The following is a 19,142-nucleotide window of genomic DNA, read 5'->3' on the forward strand; positions in this document are numbered from 1 at the left end:
AGTGTTTGTTTCTCTGCTCTCAGTGATGTTGTTCACAGACGTGAGATCATGTTTGTGATTCTATACAAACCTACATATATATGTAGGTCTAGGTCTAGTTCTATAGCAGCATAACTAAGAGATGGTCCAGGTTTCCCTGAACCAGCTCGAACTATAAGCATTATCAAAAAGGAAAGTTTTAAGTCTAACTTTAAATGCAGAGAAAGGCTCCGCCTCCCAAACTGTCATTGGAAGCTGGTTCCACAGGAGAGGAGGAGCCTGGTAACTGAAGGCTCTGCCTCCCATTCTGCTCTTTCAGACTCTGGGAACCACAAGTAAACCTGTATTTTGTGACCTAAGTGGTCTGTTAGGGTGATAAGGTAAGACTAGGTCTTTCAGGTATGAAGGGGCCTGACCATTAAGTGCTTTGTACATGAGGAGGAGGATTTTAAATTGAATTCTAAACTGTACGGGGAGCCAGTGTAGAGAAGCTAACACTGGAGTTATATGGTCTCTCTTTCTAGTTTCTCGTACTGCAGCATTTTGAATTAAAGGGGACATATTATGCAAAATCAACTTTTTAACCATTTCAATACTTATATTTGGGACTCTGGAGGCCCTACCAGTCGCCAAAGTGTGGAAAAAGAATACTCAGTCATATTTTCATGGTCCCCCTTAGTGTAAGTATAGACGATAAAACACGAGATGTTGAATTCCCTGCGCATTATGATGGCAACATGCACATTTCACTGCGCATGTTACCACCCCACCAGTAAGTTTCCCATGAGAGCTCCACCTTAGCTCCACCTTGTCCCTATAAAATGCGAGAGTGCAGGCGAGGGAGGAAGAGCGGTATTATGTCAACGCGGAGGGACAAGTGTGCTGTTGGTGGCTGCACAGTGGAGCACAGTGTTTTACACAAACTTCCAGCCTCAGAGGATTTTATATAATGTGCCGGATAAAGTCAGCAAACGTGTGTTCGTGTGTTCGCACCACTTCGCATCAGACTGCGGCCAGTGGTCACTGTATTTAGTCAGCGACCGTATTTCACCGACGTACAAACACACACATTTTTAAGAAAAGGTCAAATAGAGCTCATAACTGACCATTCTGACACGTCCTAATTAAAAATATTTGTTCAGTACGTCCTCCATGACCGGAGCACAGACTCAGTCTGATATAGTCTGAAGGGTTCTAACAGACGTGTTGGAACATCCTGATAATAAGGAGTTACAGTAATCTAATCTAGATGTAACAAAAGCATGAACTAGTTTTTCAGCGTCCTGTAAGGACAGAATGTTTCTAATTTTCAGAATGTTCTGCAGGTGATAAACATATAAATGTTATATATATGTATATTATAACAATATATAATGTATATATATATATATACATATGTAACATATTTAACATACAATATACATATATACGTATGTTATATATGTATATTGTATATATAACATATATATATATATATATATACATATATATGTTAAATATCTTATATATACATACACTGCTTGGCCCAAAAAAAAGTCATGTTTCTTCTCATAGATATTACAAACCTCCGTATAAGATAAACTATATGATCTCTATATATTAGTATTTATCTGTTTTTTAATCTTTAAATGACTCTGAGAAGTTGCACACAGCTTTGCTCATTTGAAAACTTGTGACCTCAGTTCTACAATTGTTAAGATAAAAGATTTGATGATGAATAATATTTTTCATGTTTAGAAATTACAAGTTCTGTTGAATCACGGTCAACAGTGTCATTTGATTTGATTTGATTTCAGTTTGCCTGCATATATTTTAGGACGGGGAAAGTCTTACAGGCAAATGCAGTCCAGTTCATTACTACTTGATTCTGGATTAAAAATGTTCCCATGTTTAAAATACAAAATACAATTTTATTTTACATTTTCTCTTATAGAGCAACACTACGTTCATTGAAGGAGCAGATCCTGAGCTGAGAAGATGCGACTTGGACACTGATCTGCACAAAAAAGGGGAGCTATGCAAAGCTTGTGGCTCATCTGCAGGGACACCAAAGGTCAATGGTGGAGTACGGTGGTAAGTCCTAAATTATCAAATATTTTTTCATTTCAACACTGAAAGACTTTAATTTCCCCATGAGCCTTATGTATTATTAAATGTGATGTTATTTCTGTTTGTCCTGACCATGGATAACTGTGACCATCAAACTATTCAACTCATCCATTTGAGTATCAGAAACTCAAAAAAGATAAAGTAAAGTAAACTAATGCTGGAGCCATTTCATCTATGTGTACTGTACTTCATGTGTGTAGAATCTTAAGTCAATGTGTATTTTATTTTCACTCTTGTTGAGAATTTAGATATTGAGAAAAAGTTTCAAGATTCCTGCATTTTTATAGATGCCCCTGATAATAATGATTGTTCTCAGAAGTAATGTAACAATTTGCAACTCCACCATCCACAGTGACCCCAGCAGCCACAGTGACCCCAGCAGCCCCAGCAGCAGCCCATCGAAAAAAAATATTGTTGGCAAAGCACTCTAAAACAACATGCGGTTTTTGTAGCAAAACAGTGCTTAGAAAAAACCTCAAAACACACATTGAAAGGCAACACAAGGTGAAATCATTGGACATAACAGCAGATCACCACCTTAACTATGTGTGTTGACAGGAGAATTGGAATTTTTGCAGTGTCAAGATCTTTTAAGGGTACTGCACACTACATCCATGCCCAAAAATGTACCTGGGGTAGTAACCCTAGTAGGCCTATACTAAACACACCTTTTTGTAACAGACAGGTTGCCATGATGTTGAAAGTTTGCATAAACAAATGAAATTATTCAAAACGTTACATTGTACAGAAGTGTGTTCACAGTGGAATTTGTGATACTATATTGTATAAACGTGATAATTATATTGTATAAACGTGATAATTATATTGTATAAACGTGATAATTATATCACAAAAACTTAATACTATATTGTATAAACGTGATAATTACATCACAAACGTGATATAATATTGTATAAACGTGATAATTATATCACATAAACGTGATATTATATTGTATAAACGTGATAATTATATCACATAAACGTGATCCTATATTGTATAAACGTGATAATTATATCACAAACGTGATATTATATTGTATAAACGTGATAATTATATCACATAACGTGATACTATATTGTATTGACGTGATAATTATATCACATAAACGTGATATTATATTGTATAAACGTGATAATTATATCACATAAACGTGATATTATATTGTATAAACGTGATAATTATATCACATAAACGTGATACTATATTGTATTGACGTGATAATTATATCACATAATCGTGATAATTATATCACAAAAACGTGATACTATATTGTGTAAACGTGATGTTCAAAGAACTTTTCCAATCGGCATTTATATATTTTAGCAGTTTGGCTATAACATTTCATACTTTACAAAGTGACATTAATTATTCACAAATTTCACAGAAAGTACATTTCTGTGTTCATAAAAGTCAACACAAGTATTTATTCTTCTCTATTCCTGTCGCACACCGGGATAAAAGTCAACAAGTGTCTGTGAAATACGCGTGTGTAAATAAAGTTTCAATAAAAGAAGACGTTATCACGTTAGTAAACGTCATCACGTTTCAGACGCAGTCTCTTGAGACCCAATCAGAGTGTCGTGTAGTGTGAGGAGGTGTGTCGTTGAGTGTGAGGGGGTGTTTCGTTGAGTAAAGGGGTGTTTCGTTGAGTGGAGGGGTGTGTCGTTGAGTGGTCTGCGGGTCTGCAGCTGGACCTACTTGCTGAGACTTGGATAACACCCTCCAACACACCCCTGTGGCTCTCTCCTCCGCCCACTCCTTCTCCCACACACCCAGATCCACTGGAAGAGGTGGCGGGACAGGTCTGCTCATCAATCCCAACTGGACTTTCACTCTTTACCCACTGCCACACTTCTCTTCACAGTCATTTTAATTTCATGCTGTAACTGTAACTCACCCAGTAAAACTAATCATTGTTGTCATCTACCGTCCACCAGGCCCATTGGGACACTTCTTGGAGGAACTAGATGTCCTCCTTTCAAACATCTCAGAAAATGGCCCACCACTTGTTCTTCTTGGTGACTTCAACATCCAGTCAGAGAAGTCATCCAATCTACTTCTTTTACTTTCCTCTCTTTCTCTCTCACTTGCTTCTTCTCCACCAACTCACAAAGCTGGCAACCACCTTGACCTCATCTTCACCTGCTCCACCTCCGACCTCAAGGTAACTCCACTTCATGTCTCTGATCATTTCTTCATATCCTACTCTCTCCCACTCTGATGATCTCATCTCATCAGATATTCCACTTGTCCGTCGTAACATTCGCTCTCTCTCTCCCTCCTCTCCTCTCTACCTCGACTAAGACGCCAAAAAAAAAAAAAAAAAAATCACTTGCTTATACATCACACTTATGACTAGCACTTTATGGTTTGGCTAACTTGAAGCTCTTACTTACTTCTAGCTCTTGTTTGTACCCAAATGTTTAAATGCACTTATTGTAAGTCGCTTTGGATAAAAGCGTCTGTTAAATGACATGTAATGTAACTAAGCAAATAGGTAAGGGGTTGCTGCAGTTGGTCATATATAACATATAATATACATATATGTATATACTGTATGTTATATATATATATATATATATATATATATATATATACACATCTATACATTATATATTGTTATATATAATATACATATATGTATATACATATATTTTATATATCATATATATATATGTAACACATATATGTTATATATATAAACTTGGTAAAAAAAAATGATGCTAAGCTAAATGCTACATGACAAAGACACAGTGAAGACGAGACACTGGTTTTATTATCATCACAAACGTCAGTCATTCGTCATTCACACCGGCTGCTCGTCGTCACGGCGACAAGGAAATGCCTGGATCATGTCTGCGACGCGACCAGCTACAACCAAGGAGCTCGCGGCGATGACTCTCCTGGACATCATGTCAAACTGTGAGCCTGGAGACACAGAGAGACCGATTAGAGGACACGGCCCTAAAGGTATGACATCACATGTTAGACACACACCATCCGTATCCATGACAACACCACCGGCCTCCTGGACAATGATGGCGGACGCTGCGATGTCCCAGCAGTGCATCCCGATGTGATAGTAAACATCTGCTCCACCGGTGGCCACCTGACACATGTCCACCGCCGCTGTCCCCAACGCACGAACACTGGACAAAACATAATCGTCACATATTCACTCGTTCATCCTCAACATTATGTCAGACGTTTGCGAAGGATTACCGAGATCCAGTGGGGGTGGGGCATGTAGAGGGGGTGGGGCTGTTCTTACCCATGTACAGGAAGTGTGAGCAGTCTGAAGATGTTGGAGGTCATGATGGACAGGGCCAGGTCATCACGCTCCGCCCCAATCTCCGTCACCACTAAACACCTGCTGATATCTGATTGGATGACACAGAACAGGGAAAAATCAGAACGACAACAAGCGGACGATTGTAACGTTGTAACGTTGATTACACGTGTGTGATGTCACCTTCCTGTCCAGACACGTGCAGCGGTTCTCCGTTCAGAAAGGCTCCTCCCCCTCTCTGAGCGCAGAACAGTTTGTCCTCCACACAACTGTACACAATCCCAAACTCTGTCTGACCCCGACAACAACAACAACATTAACAACAACATCAACAACAACAACATTAACAACAACAACAGCATCAACAACATTAACAACAATATTAGCGACAACAACAACATTAACAACAACGACAACATTAACAACAACAACAACAACAACATTAGCAACAACAACAACATTAACAACAACGACAACATTAACAACAACAGCATTAACAACAATATTAACAACAACGTGGGACATCATGTGATCATCTTTAGAACCAAACGCTCACAGTTTACCTGCTTGTTGACCGTGAAGGCGATGGAAATCGCCACAAACGGAAACCTGGTGATACACAAAAACACCTGTGAGAGTGTGACACTACAGTGTGGGTGGAGCCTCTGACATCACAATATAGGTGGAGCCAATCACCTGTGGACAAAGTTAACCGTCCCATCAATAGGATCGATGATCCAAGTGGGCGTGTCTGTCAGTTCCAGGTGCTCACCTGCAGCAACAGACTCCTCCCCTATAAACCTAGGGTCAAAGGGCAAACAGAGTATGAACTAAAATGGAGAACATCTAACACTGAACATCGTAGAACAGTTTAGAACAGTGGTCCCCAACCTTCTATGCGCCATGGACTGGTTTAATGTCAGACAATATTTTCACGGACTGGCCTTTAAGGTGTGACGGATAAATACACCAGAATAAAAGATGCGAGCGGCATTAAAACTGCTGTTTTCTTACTATAATAATAAACATGAATCCACTGTGCAGGCAACTTTATTAGAACTGAAGAGTTTAGAACGTATAACCGAAGAGTTTAGAATGTAGAACACAACACAGAAGAGTTTAGAACGTAGAACACAACATAGAAGAGTTTAGAACGTAGAACACAACATAGAAAAATTAGAATGTAGAACACAACACAGAAGAGTTTAGAACGTAGACCACAACTTAGAACACAACATAGAAGAGTTTAGAACATAGAACACAACTTAGAACATGACGTAGAACACAGCATAGAAGAGTTTAAAACGTAGAACACAACATAGAACACAATGTAGAACACAATGTAGAAGAGTTTAGAACGTAGAACACAACTTAAAACACAATGTAGAGCACAACATAGAAGAGTTTAGAACGTAGAACACAACAGAAGAATTTAGAACATAGAACACAACATAGAAGAGATTAGAATGTAGAACACAACTTAGAACACAACATAGAAGAGTTTAGAATGTAGAACACAACTAAGAACAGTTTAGAATGTAGAACACAATGTAGAAGAGTTTAGAACAGAACACAACTTAGAACATAATGTAGAACACAACATAGAATAGTTTAAAACGTAGAACACAACATAGAACACAATGTAGAAGAGTTTAGATGTAGAACACAACTTAGAACACAATGTAGAACACAACATAGAAGAGTTTAAAACGTAGAATACAGCGTAGAACTCAACATAGAAGTGTTTAGAACGTAGAACACAACGTCAAACACAACATAGAAGAGTTTAGAATGTAGAACCGAAGAGTTTAGAAAGTAGAACCGAAGAGTTTAGAACGTAGAACACAACACAGAAGAGTTTAGAACATAGAACACACCATAGAAGAGTTTAGAACGTAGAACACACCATAGAAGAGTTTAGAACGTAGAACACACCATAGAAGAATTTAGAACGTAGAACACAACATAGAAGAGTTTCGAACGTAGAACACAACACAGAAGAGTTTAGAACATAGTACACAATGTAGAACACAACGTAGAAGAGTTTAGAACGTAGAACACAACATAGAAGAATTTAGAACGTAGAACACAACACAGAAGAGTTTAGAACATAGAACACAACATAGAAGAGTTTAGAACGTAGAACACAACACAGAAGAGTTTAGAACGTAGAACACAACATAGAAGAGTTTAGAACGTAGAACACAACATAGAAGAATTTAGAACGTAGAACACAACACATTAGAGTTTAGAACATAGAACACCACATAGAACACAACGTAAAAGAGTTTAGAAAGTAGAACACAACATAGAAGAGTTTAGAATGTAGAACACAACATAGAAGAGTTTAGAATGTAGAACACAACGTAGAAGAGTTTAGAACGTAGAACACAACGTAGAAGAGTTTAGAACGTAGAACACAACTTAGAACACAACGTAGGACACAACATAGAAGAGTTTCGAACGTAGAACACAACATAGACAAGTTTAGAACGTAGAACAGAAGAACCTGTGCAGTGGATATCGGTTCCTGATGGCACTGATCAGCAGGTTCTCCACTCTCTCATCAGTCTCTGTCACCAGATCAGCTGATGAACTCTTCACTCTCACGTCTTTGTGCTGCTGAAACATCGTCATGACGATCTAAGAACAACATAAACACAAATGCAACCGAACATTCTGTTTTCTCACATGATCACAGAACTCTGTGTGTGTGTGTGTGTGCGTGTGTGTGTTGTGTGTGCGTGTGTCTTTGTGTGTGTGTGTGTGTGCGTATGTTTGTGTATGTCTCTGCGTGCGTGTGTGTGTGTGCGTGTGTGTCTGTGTATGTCTCTGCATGCGTGTGTGTGTGTGTCTGTGTGTGTGTATGTCTCTGCGTGCATGTGTATGTGTGTGTGTGTGTGTGTTACCTCACTGGCCTGTTTGGTGATGGAGATGCCAAAGTTGAAACAGTCGCACCAGTCAGACATAATGTCAGACAGACACAGAGAGAGACAATAGGGAAAAAGTCAAAACAAATGAGTAAAACAACTAAAAAGGACCAAACTAAAATAATAAAGTAACAAACTTGAGCGTCTGAACAAAGTAAACTTTTCCCTGTTCATTTATACTTTATACAGCCAATCAGAATGATGCTTCTCCAGGCTCCTCCCCCTCACATCTTCTCCTGACTGATGCCTCTACCATTTTAAAGGTCACGGGTCATGAGGAAGTGGCAGCACATGTCTTCAGTCAGCTGACTGTCAACAAACATCCTGTTAAAGACAGACAGACAGACAGACAGTAATCCATATGGTAGTGAAATATGAGGTCCATTAACAAACCAGGACTTTTCTAATTGGGACAAACATCAAATTGAAACCTTCCACACTGAATTCTGTAAATACATTCTTAGAGTCCAGAGAAAAACACCAAATAATTCACACAGAGCTGAACTGGACCAGGTCCCACTCCTAATCCACATCCAGAGAAGAGCCAGGCCAACACAGACAGACCCGGCAACCAATAGAGGACAGACAGTGCTCAGGTGGAGACAGACATGCACATCTTACTGCACTGCCAAACAGACAAAGACCTGAGAGACTTGGTTTTCCCCAAAATCTGCCAACAATACAATGCAATGCAGCTAACCTACCGACCAGCAGCTAACCTGCCGACCAGCAGCTAACCTACCGACCAGCAGCTAACCTGCCGACCAGCAGCTAACCTACCCACCAGCAGCTAACCTGCCGACCAGCAGCTAACCTACCCACCAGCAGCTAACCTACCGACCAGCAGCTTACCTACCGACCAGCAGCTAACCTATCAACCGGCAGCTAACCTGCCGACCAGCTACCCTCTGTTTTTACTACTCATAGTATGTGTGTTTATACAGATATTGTACAAGAGAGAGACAGATTGTGTGTTTTCTGTTGTTACGACCCGGCCCGTTATGGAGAGCAGTAACAAGTGATTGGGAATTAGAAATGAGGTGGAAAGGGACAACTGGACTGGTTGAGGGTAAAGTCAGGCATTTAATTAAATAAGGAGGGTGCACATGCACAAGAAAACACAACAGAAGGAGGCTGTACAGGTGCTGACAAATAACTAAAACACAAAGTAACATCAACCACTATTTGGTTCTTGAAAAAAAAAGAAGAACACCAAATAACTAAAGGAGGTCAGCACCCATAAGCTTTACAAACATAATAGCACAAAACAAACAAGCAGCTATTCAGCAAAAGAACTCAACAAAAAAGGAGAGACCATCAAGGTACTCTCTGAACTAGTTAAACGTACAAATATTTAGCACACTGGCTAAAACAACTCAAATAGTTTCCAGCCAGGCAAAACTAAACAAACACTCTATTTCAATAGGCTTTAACACAACAGTATGTAACCAACAGCCAGGGGAACTGATCACTGACTCACAGCCACCAGCCGGGGTTGATTGCAGAGTCTCGATTGGTAGATTCGGTAGACACACAGCCACACCAATCACAGACGCAGGTGGACAGGATGCAGGAAGTACACCGCCTCTGCTTCAGCCGGACCAATCCTCATCGGGGAATCACACAGCTTGCTTTGCATGCCTGGCAGAATCACTCATGGGAACACACAATGAACATACACTAAACGGCAGCCAGCAGCGGCAGTAACACTGTCATAAACACTGACCTTGTCAGGACCACTCGTCCTCATGGAGACCAAAACCTGGTCCTAATGAGGCAGAAGCTCATTTCTGAGGAACTGGTTATGTTTAGGACGAAGATTTGAATTGTGGTTATGGATAAGATTGTTGTGTGTTAGTCATTAACCGGTTATGGTTAAGGTTAGTGTTAATCATTAACTGCTTATGGTTAAGGTCAGTGTTAGTCATTAACTGGTTATGGTTAAGGTGACACACACACACACACACAGGTCCATGTCAGCACAGAAGAAGTCATAGTAACCCTGATGTTGTCTCTTGGTGAAGGAATGAATATTTCCTCATCAGTTCACACATTCATCCTCTCATGTACACACATATATTTGTATTTGTTTCCATTCAGTTTTTTAATGATGATACAAAGTTGTTACAAAGTTTGTTACATGTGATCAAACATTACAATAAATGTAACTTGATGAACAAACATTGTGATGTTGATGATGTCATCATCGACCCTTCTTCATCTTAGCCACCTTCTCCTTCCTCTTCTTCACATGTTTGGGAACTTTTGTTCTTCTCTTTTCTCTCTGAGCTTCTTTCATCAGCTTCTTCTTCTCCTGGAACAAACATGGACAGAGTGACGACACTTCAAAGACACAAAGATGCAAGGACACAAGGCCACAAAGACACAAAGACACAAGGACATAGAGATGCACAGAGATGTAAAGACATAAAGATGCAAGGACACAAAGATACAAGGACAAAAAGACACAAAGATGCAGTGACAGACACTGACCTTTTTGTCCAATGATGTGTCCTCACTCTGCTGCTGTTGACCCACCTCCTGATCATCCTCTTCCTCTGATGGTGACGATGATGATGATGACGAGGAACCTTCATCCTCCAGGAGAGCAGGAACCTGAGAACACACAAGCAGACACACGGTCAGACTCCGCTAATCTAAACTAATCTAATCTAAGAGACAGGATGTGACATCACGTACCGTCTGAACTCCTGACAGATTCTTCTTCAGTCCAGTGAGCGTCTGATACAAGATCTGAACAAGAGAGAGAGACATCATCATCATCAGCAGCGTCAGTGAAATAATAATCATCATCATCATCATCAGTGACATCTTCATCATCTTCATCAGTGACATCATCTTCATCATTATCATCATCAGTGACATCATCTTCATCTTCATCAGTGACATCATCTTCATCATCATCAGTGACATAATCATCATCTTCATCAGTGACATAATCATCATCTTCATCAGTGACATCATCATCATCATCAGTGACATTATCATCATCCTCATCAGTGACATCATCTTCAGTTAAATTGTTTAAGTTAATTTCATCAAACAGAAAAAAATATTCTGAATTAAACAAATGTTGAGATTGAACAGTTTTGACATTAAATCATCTGAGATAAAGGGTTTGTTCACCCAAAAAAACAACAAATTAACTAACCAAGCAACCTACCAACTAATTAACCAACCAACCAACCAATTAATTAATTAATTAATTAATTAACCAACCAACCTATCAACTAACCATCAACCAACAAATTAACCAACTAACCAACCAACCTATCAACTAACCCACAAATTAACCAACAACTAACCCTCTATGTTCTGAGCTTGACAGATGATCTGGCCACACCCACATGAAGACAACAAATCAATCACGATTGTCGTGTCTTACGTTGTCATCACTTCCTGTCATGGCTAACTCCTCCTCCTTGTCCCTCATCAGGTCCACATCTCTCTCGTAGTGACTGACCTCCGTCAGAGTTCGGGGAATGAAGGCCTTTTTAAACACCTGGAGGGCATGTGTGAGGTCAAAGGTCAGAGGTCAGAGGCCAGACATACTCATCATCACATTTTTTTTGACTGCTCAGTGCAGTTCACCTCCTCGTCCACTTGGTCCTGATCTGATCGCTGCTCCAACGTCCGCTCGGAGGAAATCACCATGGCCTGGACGACCAATCACAGCGCAGTAAACATGTCAAAATGTGATGCTGCTTTTGTCAATAAAGTTACATTTGAAATGTGTTCTACCTTCTCCAGGTATTGATCCATGTTGTGGCAGGTGATTGACAGGTCAGTGATGAAGTCAAAGAGTTCTCGGACCGTCATCACGGCCACGCCTCTCTTTGCAAAGAACTCTGGGAAACACAGGAAGGAAGGAAGACGCTTGTCAGCTGTGTGTCTGAGTGAGTGTGTGTGTGTGTGTGTGTGTGTGTGTGAGAGAGAGTGTGTCACCATTGACGTTGCTGCAGTCCTTCCTGAGGAACTCCAGAGCGTGAGGATGATCATGTTCCACGGACTGAGACACATCAATGATGTAAGCGTCTCCGTCATGATACCTGAGAACAGACGAGAAAAAGACTGTACTTTTGCTTCTTCGTGTGTTGTCATGGTAACAGAGAAGTCACATGACTTTCAGTAAACAAATGACACAGCAGTTTTTTTTTTTAAATCAAGCTAAATCAAGCTAAGGAACACATTGATAGAAACAGGAAATTTTATTTTGAAAGAACCGGTGGGTGCAGTCTCTTACAGCATGTTGAATTCGCTGAGGTCAGCGTGGACGAGTCGAGCATCCTGGAACATCTTCCTCATGTTCTGTAGAACCTGCAGGTAAAGTTCTCGAGCCTTTGACTCCGTCAGCGACGCGTTCTTCAGCAGAGGAGCCGGTCTGATGGATCAGCAGATCAATAAAATCAATACCTGTCACCGTGAGTCTGATCAATACCTTGTCTGAACAATAACTCGTCTGATCATCTGATCAATAACTCGTCTGATCAATAACTCTGATCGTTTCTTACATGTTGTCTTTTCCAATGAAGCTCATCAGCAGAACATGACTCCTCAGCAACAACGGTTCTGGACTCAGGATTCCAGCCGTCTGCAACCTGGAAAACACACATCAGGTTCTCTCTAACAATAAAATGTGGTTCTGATTGGTTCTGTGTAACAGTAGAATGTGGTTTTGTTGGGTTCTCTCTAAAAGTAGAATATGGTTCTGTTGGGTTCTGTCTAAAAGTGGAATGAGGTTCCGTTGGGTTATCTCTAACAGTAGAATGTTGTTCTGTTGGGTTCTCTCTAAAAGTAGAACATGGTTCTGTTGGGTTCTCTCTAAAAGTAGAATGTGGTTATGATAGGTTCTCTCTAAAAATAGAATGTGGTTTTGTTGGGTTCTGTCTAAAAGTAGAATATGGTTCTGTTGGGTTTTCTGACAGTAGAATGTGGTTTTGTTCGGTTCTCACTAAAAAGAAAATGTGGTTCTGTTGGGTTCTCTGACATTAGAATGTGGTTCTGTTGGGTTCTCTCTGACAGTATAAAGCGATTCTGTTGGGTTCTCTTTGACAGTAGAATAGATTCTACTAGGTTCTGACCTGATGAGGTTCCTCATCTCCTTCTCGGCCCAGGTTCTCACCATCTTTCTGGGGTTCCCTTTACAGTAACCATGACGGAACCTGCAGAACAACACAGATGTTCCAGAACATGACAAAGATCAGTTCCTTAAGAGGAACAGGAAGGGTCTTCTGTGAGGGACTCACCTGAACTCTCCGCTGACGTATTTGTCTCGATCTTTAAACTGTAGGATGGACGTCTTGTAGATCTTGATGGCTCTGCTGTCCCCTGCTGGTGAGCTTGCATGATAGACATTTGCCTGAAATGAATTCACCCGTTTGTTAGTTGACATGAATTCACCCGTTTGTTGTCTTCTCATTTTAGCCCTGCTCCTTTCATCATATGAACACATAAACATAAACCATGTTTGAGTGTCCACAGGACACCTGGAGACATGGACACAGGACACCAGTTAACGTAAATAAACCAGGACATAAACCCGGGAGTCATAGCAGCTTCATAGGAATGAACGGAGGCAAAGGGGCGGAGCTCTGTCCACTTCTTATAATACATAACATGAACTAAACGCTAACATAAACATGCTAGGTGAGTGGTTTGTTATTATGGGATGTTCTGTGATGTACTGTCAGTTTACTGTTGTTTGTTATTATGGGATGTTCAGTGATGTACTGACGGTTTACTGTCGTTTGTTATTATGGGATGTTCAGTGATGTACTGTCGGTTTACTGTCGTTTGTTATTATGGGATATTCTGTGATGTACTGTCGGTTTACTGTACTGTTGTTTGTTATTATGGGATGTTCAGTGATGTACTGACGGTTTACTGTCGTTTGTTATTATGGGATGTTCAGTGATGTACTGACAGTTTACTGTCGTTTGTTATTATGGGATGTTCAGTGATGTACTGTCGGTTTACTGTCGTTTGTTATTATGGGATGTTCTGTGATGTACTGTCGGTTTACTGTACTGTTGTTTGTTATTATGGGATGTTCAGTGATGTACTGTCGGTTTACTGTCATTTTTATACGGGATGTTCAGTGATGTACTGTCGGTTTACTGTCATTTGTTATTATGGGATGTTCAGTACTGTCACAGTATGTAGCGATCATCATCTCTTTTAAAAACTGACCTGTGAGTTTGTTGATCTGCATTTTCTGGATGAGATGTTATTTTATGTCTTTTATGTTTTTATTTATTTATTTCATTGTTATTTAAATGTGCTTGATAGATAAACTGGGTTGGATCCTACCTCCTTCCCTGTGCTGATGCAGCCATTGATTTCACTGATCACTCCTCGACTCAGCATCTTAAATAGAATCATCCGAGTCCGAGGATCTAAGACCTAGAGCACAGGAAATAATAATAATCAATTATCAGTCAATTGTACACTTTTTATCAAACTATTGTCAGGCCTTTTCTAAATAAAAGCATCTCACCTGTTCCACTGTGGCTCGATCAGACTTGTCCTTTACTCTGTACCTGCAGAACCAACCAATCAGAGAGTAGATGACAGTTAGATCACAGTAAGATCAGTTAGATGACAGTTAGATCACAATTAAATGACAGTTAGATGACAGTTAGATCACAGTTAGAGGACAGTTAGATCCCAATTAGATGACAGTTAGATCACAGTAAGATCACAGTTGAATGATAGTTGTATCACAGTTAGATGACAGTAAGATGACAGTTAGATCACAGTAAGATGACAGTTAGATGACAGTTAGAAGACAGTTAGATGAAAGTTGGATGACAGTTGGATGACAGTAAGATCACAGTTAGATGACAGTTAGATCACTATTAGATCACAATTAGATGAGAGTTAGATCACAGTAAGATCACAGTTAGATGACAGTTAGATGACAGTAAGATCACAGTTAGATGACAGTTAGATGACAGTTAGATCACAGTTGGATGACAGTAAGATCACAGTAAGATCACAGTTGGATGACATAGATGACAGTTAGATGACAGTTAGATCACAATTAGATGACAGTTAGATCACAATTAGGACAGTTAGATCACAATTAGATGACAGTTAGATCAGTTAGATGACAGTTAGATCACAGATAGATGATAGTTAAATCACAGTAAGATCACAGTTAGATCACAGTTAGATGACAGTTAGATCACAGTAAGATCACAGTTAGATGACAATTAGATGACAGTAAGATCACAGTTAGATGACAGTTAGATCACAGTTAGATGACAGTTAGATCACAGTTAGATCACAGTAAGATCACAGTAAGATCACAGTTAGATGACAGTAAGATCACAGTTAGATCACAGTTATATCCCAGTTAGATGACAGTTAGATGACAGTTAGATCACAGTAAGATCACAGTTGGATGACATAGATGACAGTTAGATGACAGTTAGATGACAATTAGATGACAGTTAGATCACAATTAGATGACAGTTAGATCAGTTAGATGACAGTTAGATCACAGTTAGATGACAGTTAGATCACAGTTAGATGACAGTTAGATCACAGATAGATGACAGTTAAATCACAGTAAGATCACAGTTAGATGACAGTTAGATGACAGTTAGATCAGAGTTAGATCACAATTAGATGACAGTTAGATCACAGTTAGATGACAGATAGAGGACAGTTAGATGACAGTTAGATCACAGTAAGATCACAGTTGGATGACAGTGTGATCATAGTTAGATCACAATTAGATGACTGTTAGATCACAGTAAGATCACAGGTAGATGACAGTTAGATCACAATTAGATGACAGTTAGATGACAGTTAGATCACAGATAGATGACAATTAGATCACAGTAAGATCACAGTTGGATGACTGTTAGATGACAGTTAGATCACAGATAGATGACAGTTAGATCACAGATAGATGACAGTTAGATGACAGTTAGATCACAGTTGGATGACAGTTAGAGGACAATTAGATCACAGATAGATCACAGTTAGATCACAGATAGATGACAGATAGATCACAGATGGATGACAGTTAGATCACAGTTAGATCACAGATAGATGACAGATAGATGACAGATAGATGACAGTTAGACCATCACAGTTAGATCATCACAGTTAGATCATCACAGTTAGATCACAGTTAGATGACGTACGTTTCAGCGTCTTTCTGCTTCTGCATCGTCGTGACTTTATTGATCACTGAATGGTCAAAGTCTAGTTTATCTGAAATAAAAACAAAGTCATCTTTACTTAAAACATAAAACAAACAATTATAATTCCGTGTGTCATCATAAAAGTTATTTTTGATAATTTTGTTCTCTTGATGAATGAATAATGAGGGGGCGTGTCCTCACCCAGATTGATTTTATGTTCATATTTCCTCAAAGCTTTGTCCGACAGTGTTGATGATGTTTTATTGGCTGGATTCTGTTTGTTAGACTGAAAACAAACAAACTGTTAGACTGAAAACAAACAAACAAACAAACTGTTAGACTGAAAACGAACAAACAAACAAACTGTTGGACTGAAAACAAACAAACAAACTGTTAGACTGAAAACAAACAAACAAACAGATGAAACTCATCGCATAGGTCAGACCTGACAGTTGAGTGAAGTTCTGTTGTATCTCTTGGTCAGGTCTCTACCTGCTGAGTGCCATGTCCACTCATCATCATCATCATCATCATCATCCTCCTCTTCCTCCTCCTCATGCTGCAGAGTGACATCACTGATGTTACTCAGAACAGCGGCCTCCTGTTTCTGTTCCCTGCACAAACAAAGAGGAGCAGCTTTACTTTGTGATGAGATCAAATGATGTTTTCACATTTTAATCACTTCTAACTCCACTCAGGGTTTTTCTTCTTCTCCATCAGTGATAGAACCTGGTACTTGCTGTTTTTCTTCTTCTCCATCAGTGATAGAACCTGATACCTGCTGTTTTTCTTCTTCGCCATCAGTGATAGAACCTGGTACTTGCTATTTATCATCTTCTCAATCGGTGATAGAACCTGGTACCTGCTGTTTTTTTGTTCTCCATCAGTGATAGAATCTGGTACTTGCTGTTTTCTTCTTCTCCATCAGTGATAGAACCTGGTACTTGCTGTTTTCTTCTTCTCTATCAGTGATAGAACCTGGTACCTGCTGTTTTCTTCTCCATCAGTGATAGAACCTGATAAACTGCTGTTTTTCTTCTTCGCCATCAGTGATAGAACCTGGTACTTGCTGTTTTTCATCTTCTCAATCAGTGATAGAACCTGGTACCTGCTGTTGTTCTTCTTCTCCATCAGTGAAAGAACCTGGTACCTGCTGTTTTTCTTCTTCTCCATCAGTGATAGAACCTGATACCTGCTGTTTTTCTTCTTCGCCATCAGTGATAGAACCTGGTACTTGCTATTTATCATCTTCTCAATCGGTGATAGAACCTGGTACCTGCTGTTTTTTTGTTCTCCATCAGTGATAGAATCTGGTACTTGCTGTTTTCTTCTTCTCCATCAGTGATAGAACCTGGTACTTGCTGTTTTCTTCTTCTCTATCAGTGATAGAACCTGGTACCTGCTGTTTTCTTCTCCATCAGTGATAGAACCTGATAAACTGCTGTTTTTCTTCTTCGCCATCAGTGATAGAACCTGGTACTTGCTGTTTTTCATCTTCTCAATCAGTGATAGAACCTGGTACCTGCTGTTGTTCTTCTTCTCCATCAGTGAAAGAACCTGGTACCTGCTGTTTTTCTTCTTCTCAATCGGTGATAGAACCTGGTACCTGCTGTTTTTCTTCTTCTCCATCAGTGATAGAACCTGGTACCTGCTGTTTTTCTTCTTCTCCATCAGTGATAGAACCTGGTACCTGCTGTTTTTCTTCTTCTCCATCAGTGATAGAACCTGGTACCTGCTGTTTTTCTTCTTCTCCATCAGTGATAGAACCTGGTACCTGCTGTTTTTCTTCTTCTCCATCAGTGATAGAACCTGGTACCTGCTGTTTTTCTTCTTCTCAGTTGATGAAAATGTGACTTCATCAGACTGCCGGCCTCTGATTGGTCAGAGAGTGACATCACTGAAGAGTCATGAGCACGAATTCGACACAAGAATCAAAGCCAACAATGTCCACTGTAGATCAAAGTAAAAAATACTTAAAAATCCTGGAAACATTAAAGTTCATCTGCAACATTTAGCAAAACAAATGTGTTGAACAGAGGAGTCTGATGGATTTAGAGACAGCACGATCGTCACCACGTTCACTGGGATTTCAATTCAGTGACTCAAGGACTGGACCATTCTGTCAACAAATCTGAACTAATGATTCACTTTCACCCAAAACAACTGCTTTACAAGTCACTAGTTTGGGTTTTTGTCGCCACAGTGATGTGATGACTCCGCCCACGTTGAGGAGGAGGAGCAATAGTCATGGAAACAACGTGACTGAGTTTGTAACTACAACAAAACATGTGATTCTTTTTTATGTTCTTCAAAGAACAGTAACATATTTTTTTGTACGTTAGGTTTCATGAAATCAGCCATTTTCTTTGCTGCTCTGTGATTATCGATTATTGATGTCTGTGAAATCACGTGTTTGTTTACCTGTCCTCCTCTGCGTCATCAAACTGTCCAGGTACACACCCAACCACCGACATGACGTCACAATCCTCCGATTAAAACTCACTCCGGGATCTTAGATCGGGTCCAAACTGATTCGGACTTCAATGCAGCGTGTTCTGCTCAGCACTTCCGGTTTTCGTCACGTGACTACGGCGAGAGAGAGAGAGAGAGAGAGAGAGAGAGAGAGAGAGAGAGAGAGAGAAAACGTCCACCGAC

The 19,142-nt window shown here is 39.8% G+C and overlaps 2 protein-coding genes across 6 annotated transcripts; both read right to left on the minus strand.

The window, feature by feature from the left end:
• Positions 1-4,864: 4,864 nt before the first annotated feature.
• LOC131440966 (inositol monophosphatase 1-like) lies at positions 4,865-9,877 on the minus strand. Of its 3 annotated transcripts, none has more exons than XM_058612326.1 (9): positions 9,791-9,877; positions 8,290-8,634; positions 7,890-7,999; positions 6,077-6,181; positions 5,944-5,989; positions 5,564-5,672; positions 5,363-5,471; positions 5,089-5,240; positions 4,865-5,019 (listed from the first exon to the last, which is right to left on the minus strand). In XM_058612326.1, the coding sequence occupies exons 2-9, from the start codon at positions 8,347-8,349 to the stop codon at positions 4,898-4,900; spliced, it is 813 nt and encodes a 270-aa protein (XP_058468309.1). In that variant the 5' UTR covers positions 8,350-8,634; positions 9,791-9,877; the 3' UTR covers positions 4,865-4,897. The 3 variants fall into 3 exon arrangements, with proteins under 3 accessions (XP_058468309.1, XP_058468301.1, XP_058468292.1); XM_058612318.1 differs by having other exon boundaries at positions 7,890-8,002; XM_058612309.1 differs by having other exon boundaries at positions 7,890-8,023.
• Positions 9,878-10,387: 510 nt separating this feature from the next.
• riok1 (RIO kinase 1 (yeast)) lies at positions 10,388-19,080 on the minus strand. 3 transcript variants are annotated; one of them, XM_058654809.1, is made up of 17 exons: positions 18,909-19,080; positions 16,933-17,101; positions 16,689-16,773; positions 16,488-16,557; positions 14,828-14,870; positions 14,641-14,733; positions 13,578-13,690; positions 13,413-13,493; positions 12,843-12,929; positions 12,575-12,712; positions 12,277-12,380; positions 12,073-12,179; positions 11,923-11,988; positions 11,717-11,833; positions 11,011-11,064; positions 10,849-10,926; positions 10,388-10,624 (listed from the first exon to the last, which is right to left on the minus strand). In XM_058654809.1, exons 1-17 carry the CDS (start codon positions 18,959-18,961, stop codon positions 10,514-10,516), a joined length of 1,569 nt encoding a protein of 522 aa, XP_058510792.1. In that variant the 5' UTR covers positions 18,962-19,080; the 3' UTR covers positions 10,388-10,513. The 3 variants fall into 3 exon arrangements, with proteins under 3 accessions (XP_058510792.1, XP_058510784.1, XP_058510802.1); XM_058654801.1 differs by having other exon boundaries at positions 10,804-10,926; XM_058654819.1 differs by lacking the exon at positions 18,909-19,080 and having other exon boundaries at positions 10,804-10,926; positions 16,980-17,105.
• Between the last annotated feature and the right edge of the window lie 62 nt (positions 19,081-19,142).

Source organism: Solea solea, chromosome 1 (assembly GCF_958295425.1).
Source record: "Solea solea chromosome 1, fSolSol10.1, whole genome shotgun sequence".
NCBI lineage: Eukaryota > Metazoa > Chordata > Actinopteri > Pleuronectiformes > Soleidae > Solea > Solea solea.